Genomic DNA, 13910 nt, shown 5'->3' with positions numbered 1-13910 from the left:
ACTCAGAACGTAAAGCTGGATGAAATGCTGCTAGACATTTTGTCTAGTATGCTAACAATTCAGCCAGCTTGCTGCTTTACACCACCAATTAATAATGGTTCAAATTTGGGCACAAGGCCAGCAATTTTTGGGGATGGTGATAAGTTACCATATTCTAATGTGTATAGGGAACCCTTTTTTGCCAAAAATTAGGTGAAAAAAATATAGGGGTTTCTTATACATGGATAGTATTATAATCCATTATAAAACCGTTTTTCCAAATTTTAAGCCCCAAAAATTAGGGGTTCCTTATGCACATTAAAATATGGTACATCAACCCAGTGCTCAAGTGATACTTACCTTATCAATCCCAAATGGATGAAAGGCAGAGTTGACCATACTGGAATTTAAACTCAGAATGTAAAGACAGTGGAAAGTACGTTGTTGCAAAACCAAACTTCTTGACCACGGCATTGCCTGTTTATTTATTTTTCTCTTTTGTTCTCCCATTACTTTCAGATGGCTGCGATTACGTTTCAGTATGATTCCTTTTGTCACAATTATTATTGAACCCTTAACTGAATGTCTACCGCTGGGTCTTTATGGATCGTGGAGCATCCATCACTTTCTTGGTGTTAACCCTTATTATATATTTTCATTCCACATCTTAGGATGGTTGATTATAGATTATTTACAATTAAAAAATATACAGGTGAGTACTTTAATTTCATTTTAATTATAAAAATATACAGGTGAGTGAGTATTTGTTGTCTTCATCCACGTCCTCATTGTTTTAATATTCACTTTTCTATTTAATGTTTCCATTCTTCATAACCAGACATCTTTTACATCATCATCATCATCATCCTGTGTTTTAAATCTGGGTTTTGTTCCCGTTAACCGGGGTGGCTGGATCTACCTCAATGCCATAGCAACTGAGGTAGGCAGGTGCAGCCCACCCCAACCTTGGGGCTGACTAGCTGGTGCCCATTCTCCCTTGCTATCATGAGGCTCTTTTGGAGCTGGATTTTTGACGGGGAGCATGCCCTTGCTTACCCCCAACCTCAGTTTCTAGACATGAGTGGTTCAATGACCAAGGCCTCTACCATGATTTTTAAGAAATGTGGTGGAAAACAGGCTATTAGAAATGAGTGACACTGCTTGTATGACAGTAAAACTCATTTACAACTACCATGCAATGTCAAGACAAGAAAACCCAAACACACACACACACATACATACGCATTACTTACATACATACATGGCTCTCACACCTGTATAAATCACCTGTGTTAGTGCCACTGAAGAAGCATTCATACTGGCACCACGTAAAAAGCACTCATGCCAGCACCACATAAAAAGCATGCATGCCAGCACCATGTACAAAGTACCTGTGCTGGTACCACATAAAAGGCACCCAGTACACTTTGTAAAGTGGTTGGTGTTAGGAAGGGGATCCAGCTATAGAAACTATGCCAAAACAGATGACTGGAACCTGGTGCAGCTCTCTGGTTTGCCAGCACTGGTCAAACTGTCCAACCCATGCCAGCATGGAAAATGGGCATTAAATGATGATGACGATGGTGACGACGACGGTGATGATGATGACACCGGCACTGATGACGATGATGATGTGTGTGTGTATGTTCAGTGAGTTTCTTTGTATTTCTGCCTATCAAATCCAGTGACAAGGCTTTGGTGAGCATGAATCTATAGTAGAGAGCATTTGCTCAAGGTGCCATGCAGTGGGACTGAACCCAAGACCACATGGTTGAGGAGTAAGCTTCTTAACTACAGAGCCATGCCTGCACCATTTACAATATAAAACACACCACATGTGATGTGAAAATGTTATAAAAATTTACTACATGTTACATAAAATATGCCATGTAAAATATACGACGTATGATATAAAATATATCATACATAAAGATATACCACATGTTATAACGTGATATAGAATATAGGATATGACATATGCAACCATTATTATCTCTTCTAAGCGACATTATATTCATTTTCAGTTAACTTTTCTCCCTTTTAATATTTTCTCTGTTGCCCTTAGTGTTTGACTTTGTTTAAAGCTGTTTGTGTGAATATAAAACCATTTGGATCATTAATTCAACATATTACATACATACATGTGTGTGTGTGTATGTATTTGTTTGTGTGTGTGATTGTATGTGTGTATTTGTGTGTGTATGTGATTGTGTGTGTGACTGTATTTGTTTGTGTGTGATTGTGTATGTGTATGTGTGTGTGTATTTGTTTGTGTGTGTATTTATTTGTGTGTGTGTGTGTGTGTATTTGTTTGTGTGTGTGTGTGTGTGCACATATGTGTGTATTATTTTTAAACAAGAATATTATTGACAGTAACTTTGAAATTTCATCCCATTAAGCCATTGTTAGTTGTCTGAAATATAACTGAAAGCTTGGGCAGGGGAATACATCATGCAATACAACACAAACATTTAAATTGATAAGATTTTTCTAAAAAAAATAAGCAGTTTAAAAAAGCAAACTATTTTTCTGCCTCATTTAATTAAATTAAAGGCCTCAAAACACTTTCAACATTTACGTTTATCACTTTATTTCATAAATTTATTTCATGAGTAAAATAGTATATAAAATAATTTATTGCATTTTAACTCCATTAAATTTTGTTCAAAGCAACATCTCCATATTCTTTTAATCTCTTTACCCATCAAGAAATCGCTGCTGGCTTTTCTGTTGTTGCTATTTCTTGTTATGTATTTTCACAAATTAATGTGTATAATGTCATTCTGTTTTTCTCTTCTTCTAGCGGACGGGACTGGCATTTTCAAAGCTTACTTTTGTGATGGCATGGCTTTGTCGAGAATTGATGACTTTAGTGATTGTAATAGAAGCCTTTTTAAAGCCGCAACACATTCAGTGGGGTAAAAAAACTTACAGAGTTGACTTCAACGGACATACACATCTTGTACAAAACAACAGACCAACATTAAATGTGTGACAGTCACATCAACATATAATAAAACAATCATTTCACTGAAGACATGGGGTGGAAAAAAATATTCCAGTCTCTATAAATTCTTGATTTCACTTTCCATTCAAACTTGTTCCTCAGAATTATGAAGAAACTTCTCGTGTATTTTTTGCGAAGAACGCCATGAGTTTTTGGTCAAGAATATACAAAGAAACAGAGAAAGAAGGAAGTCATTTTTGTATGCTGAAAAATTTGCTTCATCAAAGGTTCTGCAAGATAGAATCTGTATTTTAGCTTTTGGTTTGGGGATACAACTTGCATTTATAAATTACAGAGAATGTCTACTATTATACATAAATTAAATATTATATGCACTGAAGGTAATGCAGCAGTGCAATTCTCTTTCATTTATCATGTAATTCTCTTCCGCTCTTCATTGAAGTTATTTTCTCTTATTCTTAAAATGGTCAAATATCTGAATCTTCCATCTATTTTTCAAGGCATCTTTTACATTTTCTGGGGTTTTTTGCTTCCTTTTGGAACTTCAAGAATCCCTAATTTATAAGATTTTTACCAACAAAACTATTTTTAGAAAAAAGTCTATTTGAAAATAATCTCTTCCTAAGAAAGAGACAGATAGAGTGAGGTGGGGGTCTGTCCTCCCTATTTGAAAGATATATTTAACTTCCTAAGCAAGTCTTTCCACATCTTGATCATTGACTTTATAAGTCAGATGGAAAGATATCCACATGGCATGCTAATCCTCTTGGATATGACAATGGACAGGATGTGTAAGAATGATATAATTAATTTGGTGATGGAAGTGTTCTAAGTGGTTATTTAACCTTTTTCATACCAAGCTGCTACCTGAGACCACACTTGGTTCCTTGATACAAACTTCTTGTCTTAAGTCATCTGAATAAAAGCTTTCCATCAAATTTTTCATGTGAATTATGTTCCAAATGACCAAGTTATTTAACCAAATTCTTCATTATTTTCAAAAATAAGTAAAGCAGAAGTAGTCTATTTCAACAGAAATATTGTAATGATAGGGTTAATGAATGAAAGGTCTCTAGGTTGTTCATGTAAAATTATTTTTATCTCCATGTAAATTATTTTGAAGTAAGTTTTATCATTTATTTTTATGTGTAACATAAAATATTTCACACTTCTAAAGATGGTATGCCAAAGAAATTAGAATTTTCAAGCTGACTACAGAAAAAATATTTTAACATTATACTATAGCTTGGTCATGAATATAAACATCTACTCTTGCTCAAATTTATTGTGTTTTGGAAATGTGAGATTTGTAATGACTTTTTTTTTTAACAATGGTAAAATCATCATGTCATAGAAGTAAGCCCTTAGTTTTTTTAAATGATAACTGTTTCAGTGATATTGAGTCAACTTTAGTAAACAGAATTAGTTTTGGCAGTTCTACAGTGTGATTGCATCTATCATAATCTAGATCTGTATGAGGACTTGGTCTCCGTACTGAAAACTAGTGAAACACCGATTAACTAGAGAGTGGCTTGTAAAAGCATAAGTAGCTAAGACAGTAGGGTACTGGATATCCGACTAAGAGGCCAAATTTTAACATCTTATTATCAACATTCTGTGGTGTCCATGGTTGATACTTGGCTTTTCATAGTTACACTCACCTAGTTGTAAGGTGATACCTGTCTGGAAGGTACCACATCTACCTGTGAGGTGGTTCATAGCTGTGAGGTGGCTCCTAGCTATAAATTAGGTAGAGCTTTAGGTCTTTTTGCTCAATAAACACTCACAACGCCCGGTCTGGGAATCGAAACTGCGGTCCTACGACCACGAGTCTGCTGGCCTAACCACTGGGCCATTGTGCCTCCATGAAGGTGAATATAACTTACCACTGTATTCAGTGGTAACAACAGAACTGTCAAATCCACAAGTGTTTTATTAATTTGCTCTACTAAGCGCAATTCCTCTTGTGAGAGAAGTTATGTATAATAGATAAATGTTCTCTCCAGGAAGTTATTTACCTCAGATATAAAAACTAGTTCTATGTATCTTTGTGATCGAAATGGAGTGAAGGAGGTTATCTTTTAGCCTACTGCTTACAATTGTGCCTTGTTGGGTATTTATTTATAGCAAGAAGACTTGAACCATTGAGGACTAAGTGTCTTAGCCAGGGACACAGCATGGCTGATATGACAAAGGACATTAACACTTCACTCACTTTGCTTGATAAACTGTAACTTCCATATAAATTGAGGCTAAATGTTAATGAAATTCATAAACGAAGGTGTATTTTTGCCACCGCTATTTCCTGCCCTTCCTTCACACAGCTCACATCTGCAAGCAGCGGGAGCACTATCCAACCGAAGAGTGTTTCATGAGCATACATTGTTGACTTAACATTTTTCTCTCCCTTGATTGTCTCTTGGAGAAGGATGAACTCCACTAAATTAAACATACCATAATTAGGGGACCATTACATGCCCCTTTTTGCAATTTCATTAGATTGAGGGACTTACCTGATTTTTACTTTCTCTCTCTCTCTCTGCTTCACTTCTCTCTTTCTCTCTACCTCCATCTTTCCATTTCCTATCTCCCTATACTCTCTCTCTCTCTCTACTTCCTCTCTCTCTTTACCTCCTCTCTCTCTTTACCTCCTCTCTCTCTTTACCTCCTCTCTCTCTCTACCTCCTCTCTCTCTACCTCCTCTCTCTCTACCTCCTCTCTCTCTCTACCTCCTCTCTCTCTCTACCTCCTCTCTCTCTACCTCCTCTCTCTCTACCTCCTCTCTCTCTACCTCCTCTCTCTCTATTCCAACTCTTTCTCCACTCCCCCTCTCTCTCCACTCAACCTCTCTCTCTACTCTACCTCTTTCTCCACTCCACCTCTTTCTCCCCGCCCCCTCTTCTACCCCCTCCTCTTCTACCCCCCCCCATCTCCCTGAAGAAGTCTATTTCTGTAATGTCTTGTTTCTTCCACCAGCCTCCATGAACATTATCATGACTAAACATTTTGAGACTTGCTCATACATAGAAGAAATTTGATAGAATTTGTTGTTTTCTGTTAAGATTTTATTTATTTTATTTTATTTCATTTTATTTTATTTTATTACTATTATTTTCTTTTGTGTTGTTCTCTTTGTAAATAAAATAAAAAAAGACAGTTGAGTTTTAATCAACTATTGGACAAGTCCTCCGAATTTTTATTTTTAATAAAACCCTGACTCTGCTGCTTCCAGCATTTGAAGAGAAAAGAATGAGTGAGTGAGAAAGAGAGAGAGAGAGAGAGAGAGAGAGAGAGTTAGATGCACATATATATATATATGTATATAGGTGCAGGTATGGCTGTGTGGTAAGAGGTTTGCTTCCCAACCACATGGTTCTGGGTTCAGTCCCATTGTGTGGCACCTTGGGCAAGTGTCTTCCACTTATAGCTCCAGACTGGCCAAAACCTTGTGAGTGAAGTAAGTGGATTTGGTTGAGGAGAACTGAAAGATGCCTGTTGTGTGTGTGTATGTGTGTGTCTGTGTTTGTCCTCCATCACTTAGTGGTTCAGCGTTAGAGACTGATAGACTAAGTATCAGGTTTATAAAAAAAATTAGTACTGGGATTGACTCATTTTGCTAAAACCCTTCAAAGTGGTGATACAGCATGGCTGCAGTCCAATGATTGAAACAAATGAAAAAAAATAAAAGATATATATATATGTATGTATGTATATTCTATTTTACAGCAAGGAAGAAACATTTTTGATTTTATAAAATACCATGAAAATTACCCTGTGTCTTCCACGATGCTAGCAATCATAGTTGAGTTCTTGTAGATGATGGCTGGAGGCACATCTGTATATATATATATATATATATATATATATATATATATATATATGTATGTATGAATATATATACATATAGCGTGGCTAGTGGTTAGGGACATTCGGCTCATGATTGTAAGGTCGTGAATTCAATTCCTGGCAACGCATTGTGTCCTTGAGCAAGACACTTTATTTCACAGTGCTTCAGTCCACTCAGCTGGCAAATATGAGCATTATCTGTATTTCAAAGGGCCGACCTCATCACACTCTGTGTCATGCTGAATCTTCCTGAGAACTACATTAAGGGTACACATGTCTGTGGAGTGCTCAGCCACTTGCATGTTAATTTCATGAGTAAGCTGCTCTGTTGATCGTATCAGCTGGAACCCTCGTCGTTGAAACCGATGGAGTGCTCCTATAAGAATTAAACTTCTTATAAGTATTAAAAACTTGTCTCCTCCATTTTTAACAAAATTGATGGGATATATGGAACTGCATTCCATAAATACATCATACGTTATATACAAGTACTACTTTTGTATCTTCGCAAATTTACACCTGTAAACTCCCACCAAACTATGAAGAGTCAACATTAGAAATCGTTTTTTGAAAGCACTCATTACACTCCTGGAGTGGTTGGCATTTGGAAGGGCATCCAGCTGTAGGAACCATGCCAAATCAGAATGGAACCTGATGTAGCTCTCTGGCTTACTAGTTCCATTCAAACCATGTAACCCATGCCAGCATGGAGAGCGGATGCTAAATGATGATGATGTATATATATATATATATATATATATATATATATATATATATATATATATAAAAGATACAAAATGGCTGATAGTTAGCAAGGTGGGACACACATAAGAAAGAAGAAAGCAAAGGACCACTGATGAGGTCACAGAAGTGTTACGAAAGAACTCTGGCCGAAATAGGATTAATGTAATGTAATGTAATATAAAGCTGAAGCAAATTAACACCAAATATACAGTGCGTGTGTTTTTATTGGCTAAACTAGTAATATGATTATCCCCAAGTACAACAACATATATATATATATATATATATATATATATATATATACACACACACACAAAATGTATAAAAGTGTTTGAAAGAGAAAGAGAGAGAGAGAGAGAAGGAAGAATTATGGTTTAATATCGTGTCTTATGCTTACAGGTTCAGCCACTCCAATAAGTGGCTTCATTAAAAAAAATAAAAAGTAAACCCAAAACAAAATGATGGGCTTTTTTTGTTTTGTTTTAATTTAATCTGTGATTATTAAAGAAACTGGGAAAAAAATGGTTTATTTTCCATCTATTTACAAGAACAATGTTTCTTCTCTTTGTGGGTTATTCACTACCATATTTTGGAAAAATAATATTGATTTAAAAAAAAAATTCTTGTAATATCAGATTACCTCTTTTCAAAATTTTTGATATTATATGTGTGTGCGTGAGTGTGTGGTGTATGTATATATATATATATATATATATATATAAACATATGTATGTATAGATATACACACACATATATATGTATATATATATGTATATGTATGTATAGTTATACACACACATATATGTATATATACATATATGTATATATATATATATATACACACACACATGTGTGTGTAGTTATACATACACATGTATATATATATATATATATACACACACGTGTGTGTAGTTATACATACACATGTATATATATATATATATGTATATATATATATATATATATATACATATATATGTAGATATATGCATATATATGTAGTTAAAACATATATATATGTATATATACATATATGTGTACATATATACGTACGTACATGTGTCTATGTGTATATATACATGCATGTTTATGTGTATGTGTGTCTGTGTATGGTTTGTGCATTGTGATCTGTGTTTGATAGTTCCGTATGTCGACTGTGTCTGTATGTGTGTATGTATTTTTGTGTGTTTCATGTTCTGTGTAATGTCCACGTGTGTGTGTGTGTGTGTCTACCTGTATGTATGTTTATGTGAATGCTTACCATTCTTTACATAAATGCTTCTAGGCTAAATTTCTAAGTGTACATGCCCACCTAAGAGTCTGTATGCATACGTCAGTCTATAGCATGTTTGTTAATTATGCTTCTATTTGTAATTCACTTTCGTGTGTGAATTTAAGGCATGTTTCAGAGAAGCTTCTAGTAATATCATTGTTTGTGCAACTTTAATTAAAAAAACAAACAAACAAAAAAAAACTAACATATTTTTATAAATGTATAAAATAACAATAAAATTAATATTTGTAAATTACTCCAGAAATGGCCTTACTCTGACTCAACTGGAAAAAAAAATCTTAAAAAATATTTCAGTACAATGTAATGTCAGTGATGATAATAATAATAATAATAATAATTTATTCGAACTTTTATTTATTTATTTATTTATTTTTGCTGTTGCTCTTCACTCATTGAATTCTTAATGTTTGCTTGAAACTCAATCTTGTATGTTAGTTATTTCTTTTCTTCTCTTGGCACGAAGTCCGAAATTTTGGGGGAAGTGGAAAGTTGATTAGATTGACCCCAGTACGCAACTGGTGCTTAAATCTATCGACCCCGAAAGGATTGAAAGGCAAAGTCGACCTCGGCGGAATTTGTACTCAGAACGTAAAGACAGACGAAATTCCGCAAAGTATTGTGTCCGTCGTGCTAACGTTTCTGCCAGCTCGTCGCCCTAATGTTAGTTATTTCTGTTATTTCAATTAATTTAGGATCTCTGTGGTAAAATTATCCGGGACATAAAAAAGACCTGAAAAATGAATTTGAAATATTATGTTGTAAAAATTCAATTTCTTTTGCACAAATAAAGAATGGTGAGCTTATTGTATACAATGCTCAGGTGCACACTATAAAGTCATCAGGAATGATTAAAAGAGGGGACAGAGAACAGACATAAAAGTCAAGTAAAGAAAGACAGCAATAGAAGCCAAAAGTCGAAGGCGGTGAGCTGGCAGAAACGTTTGCACGTCGGGCGAAATGCTTAGCGGTATTTCGTCTGCCGTTACGTTTTGAGTTCAAATTCCACTGTGGTCGACCGATTAACTGACCAGTTACACACTGGAGTCGATGTAATCGACTTAATCCCTTTGTCTGTCCTTGTTTGTCCCCTCTATGTTTAAACTCCCTGTGGGCAATAAAGAAATAAATAGAAGCCCAAAGTGCATTTACAGAATTCAGAATAAAACACGAAAAGTCTGAAAAGTGGACAATAAAAGAGCCATAAAGAGGAAAGGGTGAAGTAATGTTTGCGAATTTGGGGAAAAATGGGATTTTTGAAGGATGCGGTGTTCTGACAGGTAAAAAACTGATGAGGGGGTAGTTTATTCTGTATTTTGAGAATTCTAGGTGTGAAAATATGTCTCTGAAAGTCATGGGTGCTGTGCTGTTTATATGCATTATTCATTTCCAGTCTTTCGTGAAAAACCTCACTGACCATGAAGAAATATTCAGGCACAAGGCCTGAAATTTTTTGGAAGGGTGGCAGTCGATTAGATCAACCCTAGTACGCAACTAGTACTTAATTTATCAACCCCGAAAGGTTGAAAGGCAAAGTCGACGTCGACGGAATTTGAACTCAGAACGTTAAAACAGACGAAATACCGCTAAGCATTTCACCCGGTGTGCTAACAATTCTGCCAGCTCGCCACCTTGACCAGGTTATGAAGAGACTTGCACATTACCTTGTTTAGTGGCAGGTTAGTGTTGAAGACAGGAAGGACATCTTCCTGCAGAAAAACTGCCTCAACGAATTCCGTCTGACCCATGCAAGCATGGAAAAGTGGATGTGAAAACGACGACGATGTTAGGATATCGATTCCTCCTCCTTGATACATAGATACAAATTGTTGGGAAGAGTTAAGGTTGGCTGTTATAATTTATCAGTTTGAGAAGAAACGAAAGCAAAGTCGACGCTGATGAGATTTTTAACCGAGAAGGGATATAATTTACTACTACAATTCGTTCTGTTCAACTTATTTTTTGTTCTCCAGGGTTAAATAAATTAATTAATGAAGATAATATACTACAAATGGATAGGGAAAGAAATGATCGTGTTGAATAGCGTCAGTATTTGATCGGTAGTAATTTTATTGCCTTCAGAAGAATGTAAGTGAATCCGATGAGACTCGAACTAGAACGTAAAGGAATGTAATTAAGTATTATACAACATTTAGTCTAGGCTACGATTAACTCTACCACTCCATTTTTGTATGAATAATTGTAATAAAATTGTTGTTGTACTTGGGGATGGTCATATTGCCAGTTTAGCCAATAAAATTAATATCAGGAAAGACTCAAAATAAAGTGGTACAATTTAAGGGAGATAACTCCAAGAGTTATGTCCCCTAGACTTTCAACTCTGATCAAGTTTCATGAAAAAGTGAGTTGGAAACCTTTCATTAACTGAAACTATCCAAGGAATTGGTTGAGAGAAACGTTTTCTAAGAATTGTTCGAAATCTTTAAAAACACAAGAGCGTGAGCATCTAATTGTTAGAATTGTTGGAGCGACAGAGCAAGTCCCTTGCAACATTTATTTCTGCTCTTAGTTCTGGTCCTGCCGAGGTCATCTTAGTCTTTCATCCTTTCAGGATCGATAAAAAAAGAAGCTGTCGAAGAAATGGATTGGCAGAACTGTTAAGACGTCGGATCAGACGATTTGCGATATGTGTTCCGGCTCGTAGCGTTCTGAGCTCAAATCCCTCTATGATACTAACGAAGTCCGTTTTACTGCAAGTATTCGGCAAGGTCTTCTGTTTGAGGATGTCTTCTTCATTCCCTATTTTCCACCAGCCTTGAAATTTTTTATGAAGAGACTAGCACATTACCTTCTCTCTTAAATGTGCATTCATCTGTTCACCCAAGATAGCCTCTTTCAGCTTCCATCACGGTCTCAAGTGGATCTGGGGCTTGATGCATGCGTTTCTCACTGTGTCCTTGTGAAGATCTTTGCACAACCTCTTTGATCTTGGCCACCATCTCGGCCTTGGTGTTGCAGTTAGAGCGGTTGGTGTCTTTATGCCCCTCACATAATAATCCATGGGATTACAATCGGGGCAATTAGGAAGCCAGAAATTGTGTCTGGTGAAGTCTTAAAAATTCTTCGACAACCATGTTTCTCCGGAAGTATCGCAAGAAACCAAATCCTACTGCCACACAGGTGCTGCCTTCCAGCAGCAACCCTCTCCAGCCAGGAATTGACCACAGACTTCAGCAGCTTCACATAGCCATCTGAATCGAGCTGAAGGCCCTGTTCAAAGATGTCGGTGTGAATTCCGGCGTGCCAACTCAGAACGCCAACAATATCTTTTCCTGTTGGTGACGGCTTCGTAATCTGTGTTGCAGCTGTCCATTTTATAACATTCACGTTTTATAACATTCACAGAGTATTGAGCAGTAGTCATGACGTCAGCATTTTGATACCCGACGCGAATCATCGTGATACAAATAACTTTTCCAATATTCAGATGGCTTCTAGTCTTCCATGTCACCTAACTTTTTCTCATACTGTTGACTATTCACCAATGTCTCAAATGTCGTCATATATATATATATATATATATATATATATATATATATATATATATATATATATATATATATATATATATATATATATATATATATATATATATATATATGTGTGTGTGTGTAAATAATTGCAGCGTGGAAGCCATTTTAAACACACCGTTAGATTCACTTCAACATTTAAATTTAATTTGTCAAAATATTTTCGTCGCTTTGTTACCGCGATCTGTGCAACTGACAAAATTCCGTGGTGCACGGAATTTAAATGTTGAAGTGAATCTAACGATTTTTGCGTGTTTTTAAATGGCTTATAAACACCTACCACACAGCAATTGATTTTGTTTCGGCACACGATCTCAGATCAAATCACTTGCTATGCAAGTACATCTCCGTTATATATATATATATATGCATATACATACTCATACATACACACTTATACACACGCTCATATATATATACACATATGTGTGTGTATGTGTATGTGTGTGTGTGTAAAATATATATGTACGAGAGTCGGCTGAAAAGTTCATAGGCAGAGCAAGATACTCTCATGAAATCTAACCAAATGAGGTTTATTTTTCAACATAGTTCCCTTGTGGTCCACACACTTCTTCCGCCGGTAATGCAGTGTTTGGATCCCTTTAGTAAAGAAGCTTTCGTCCTGTTGGTAAAAAAAGTCATCAACAGTAGATATGACGTCATCATCACTGCAAAACTGGTTCCCAGCCAGGTGTTGCTTTTTTTTCTTTTTTCATGTTGGAGAAGAGTTGATAGTCAATTGAAGCCAAATTAGGAAAATAAAAATGGTGATCAAATAGTTCAAAGCCACAGTCACGCACAGCAGCCATTGAAACCAAGGACTTGTGTGTTAGAGCATTGTCCTAATGAAACAAAAACCCTTTCGTCAGTTTTCCAGAGCGTTTGGTCTTGGTAGCCTTTTGTAACTGCTTCAGAATGTTGGCATAATACTCCGTTAATTGATTTCCTATTTGCTTGACACGTTCACTCAACATTCAATATCGGTATTTTCAACTCTTATTGCAAATGGCTTCTTCAGTTGATCAACCACCTATTATCCATCAGCATTTGGTGAACACGATCAATGTTTTCCTCAGTTGTGGTAGTTGCAGGATGTCCAGACCTTGGGTCACCTTCAAGACTCTTCCTTTCCCTCCTTCACTCAGCTGCGCACGTTTGCATTAATTATAAAGCTGGAACGTCATCCCCTAATCTTTTTTACTCTAGGCATAAGGCCCGAAATTTTGGGGGAGGGGACCAGTCGATTAGACCTACCCCAGTACGCAACTGGTACTTAATTTATCGACTCCCAAAAGGATAAAAAGCAAAGTCAACCTCGGCGGAATTTGAACTCAGAACGTAAAGACAGACGAAATATCCCTAAGCATTTCGCCCGGCGTGCTAACGTTTCTGCCAGCAGCCCAAATGTAGCAACCATGTCTATAGGAATGTTCTTGTGAGGTAAAGGCTTTTCTGCTAGTACTAGAAATTTTGTCTATTTTCAAGAGAAGTCGCTACTAGCTATTTTTAAAGTCAAATGTCAGTTTATCTG

General features: G+C 36.1%; 1 protein-coding gene across 2 annotated transcripts in view; it reads left to right on the top strand.

Moving 5' to 3' along the window:
* LOC106875592 (ceramide glucosyltransferase) overlaps window positions 1-6125 on the top strand; it is a 316652-nt gene extending 310527 nt beyond the window's left edge. For both annotated transcript variants that reach the window (XM_089349636.1, XM_089349637.1), the window contains 2 exons: window positions 499-691; window positions 2783-6125. In XM_089349636.1, coding sequence (XP_089205762.1) covers window positions 499-691; window positions 2783-2974 — 385 coding nt within the window. In that variant the 3' untranslated portion in view covers window positions 2975-6125. The remainder of the gene's footprint in view (window positions 1-498; window positions 692-2782) is intronic.
* Window positions 6126-13910: the final 7785 nt, after the last annotated feature.

Source organism: Octopus bimaculoides, chromosome 3 (assembly GCF_046866305.1).
Source record: "Octopus bimaculoides isolate indiv1 chromosome 3, ASM4686630v1, whole genome shotgun sequence".
NCBI classification, from domain to species: Eukaryota; Metazoa; Mollusca; class Cephalopoda; order Octopoda; family Octopodidae; genus Octopus; species Octopus bimaculoides.
The sequence above is the reverse complement of the archived record's forward strand: the minus strand, read 5'-3'. Positions and strand labels throughout refer to the sequence as shown.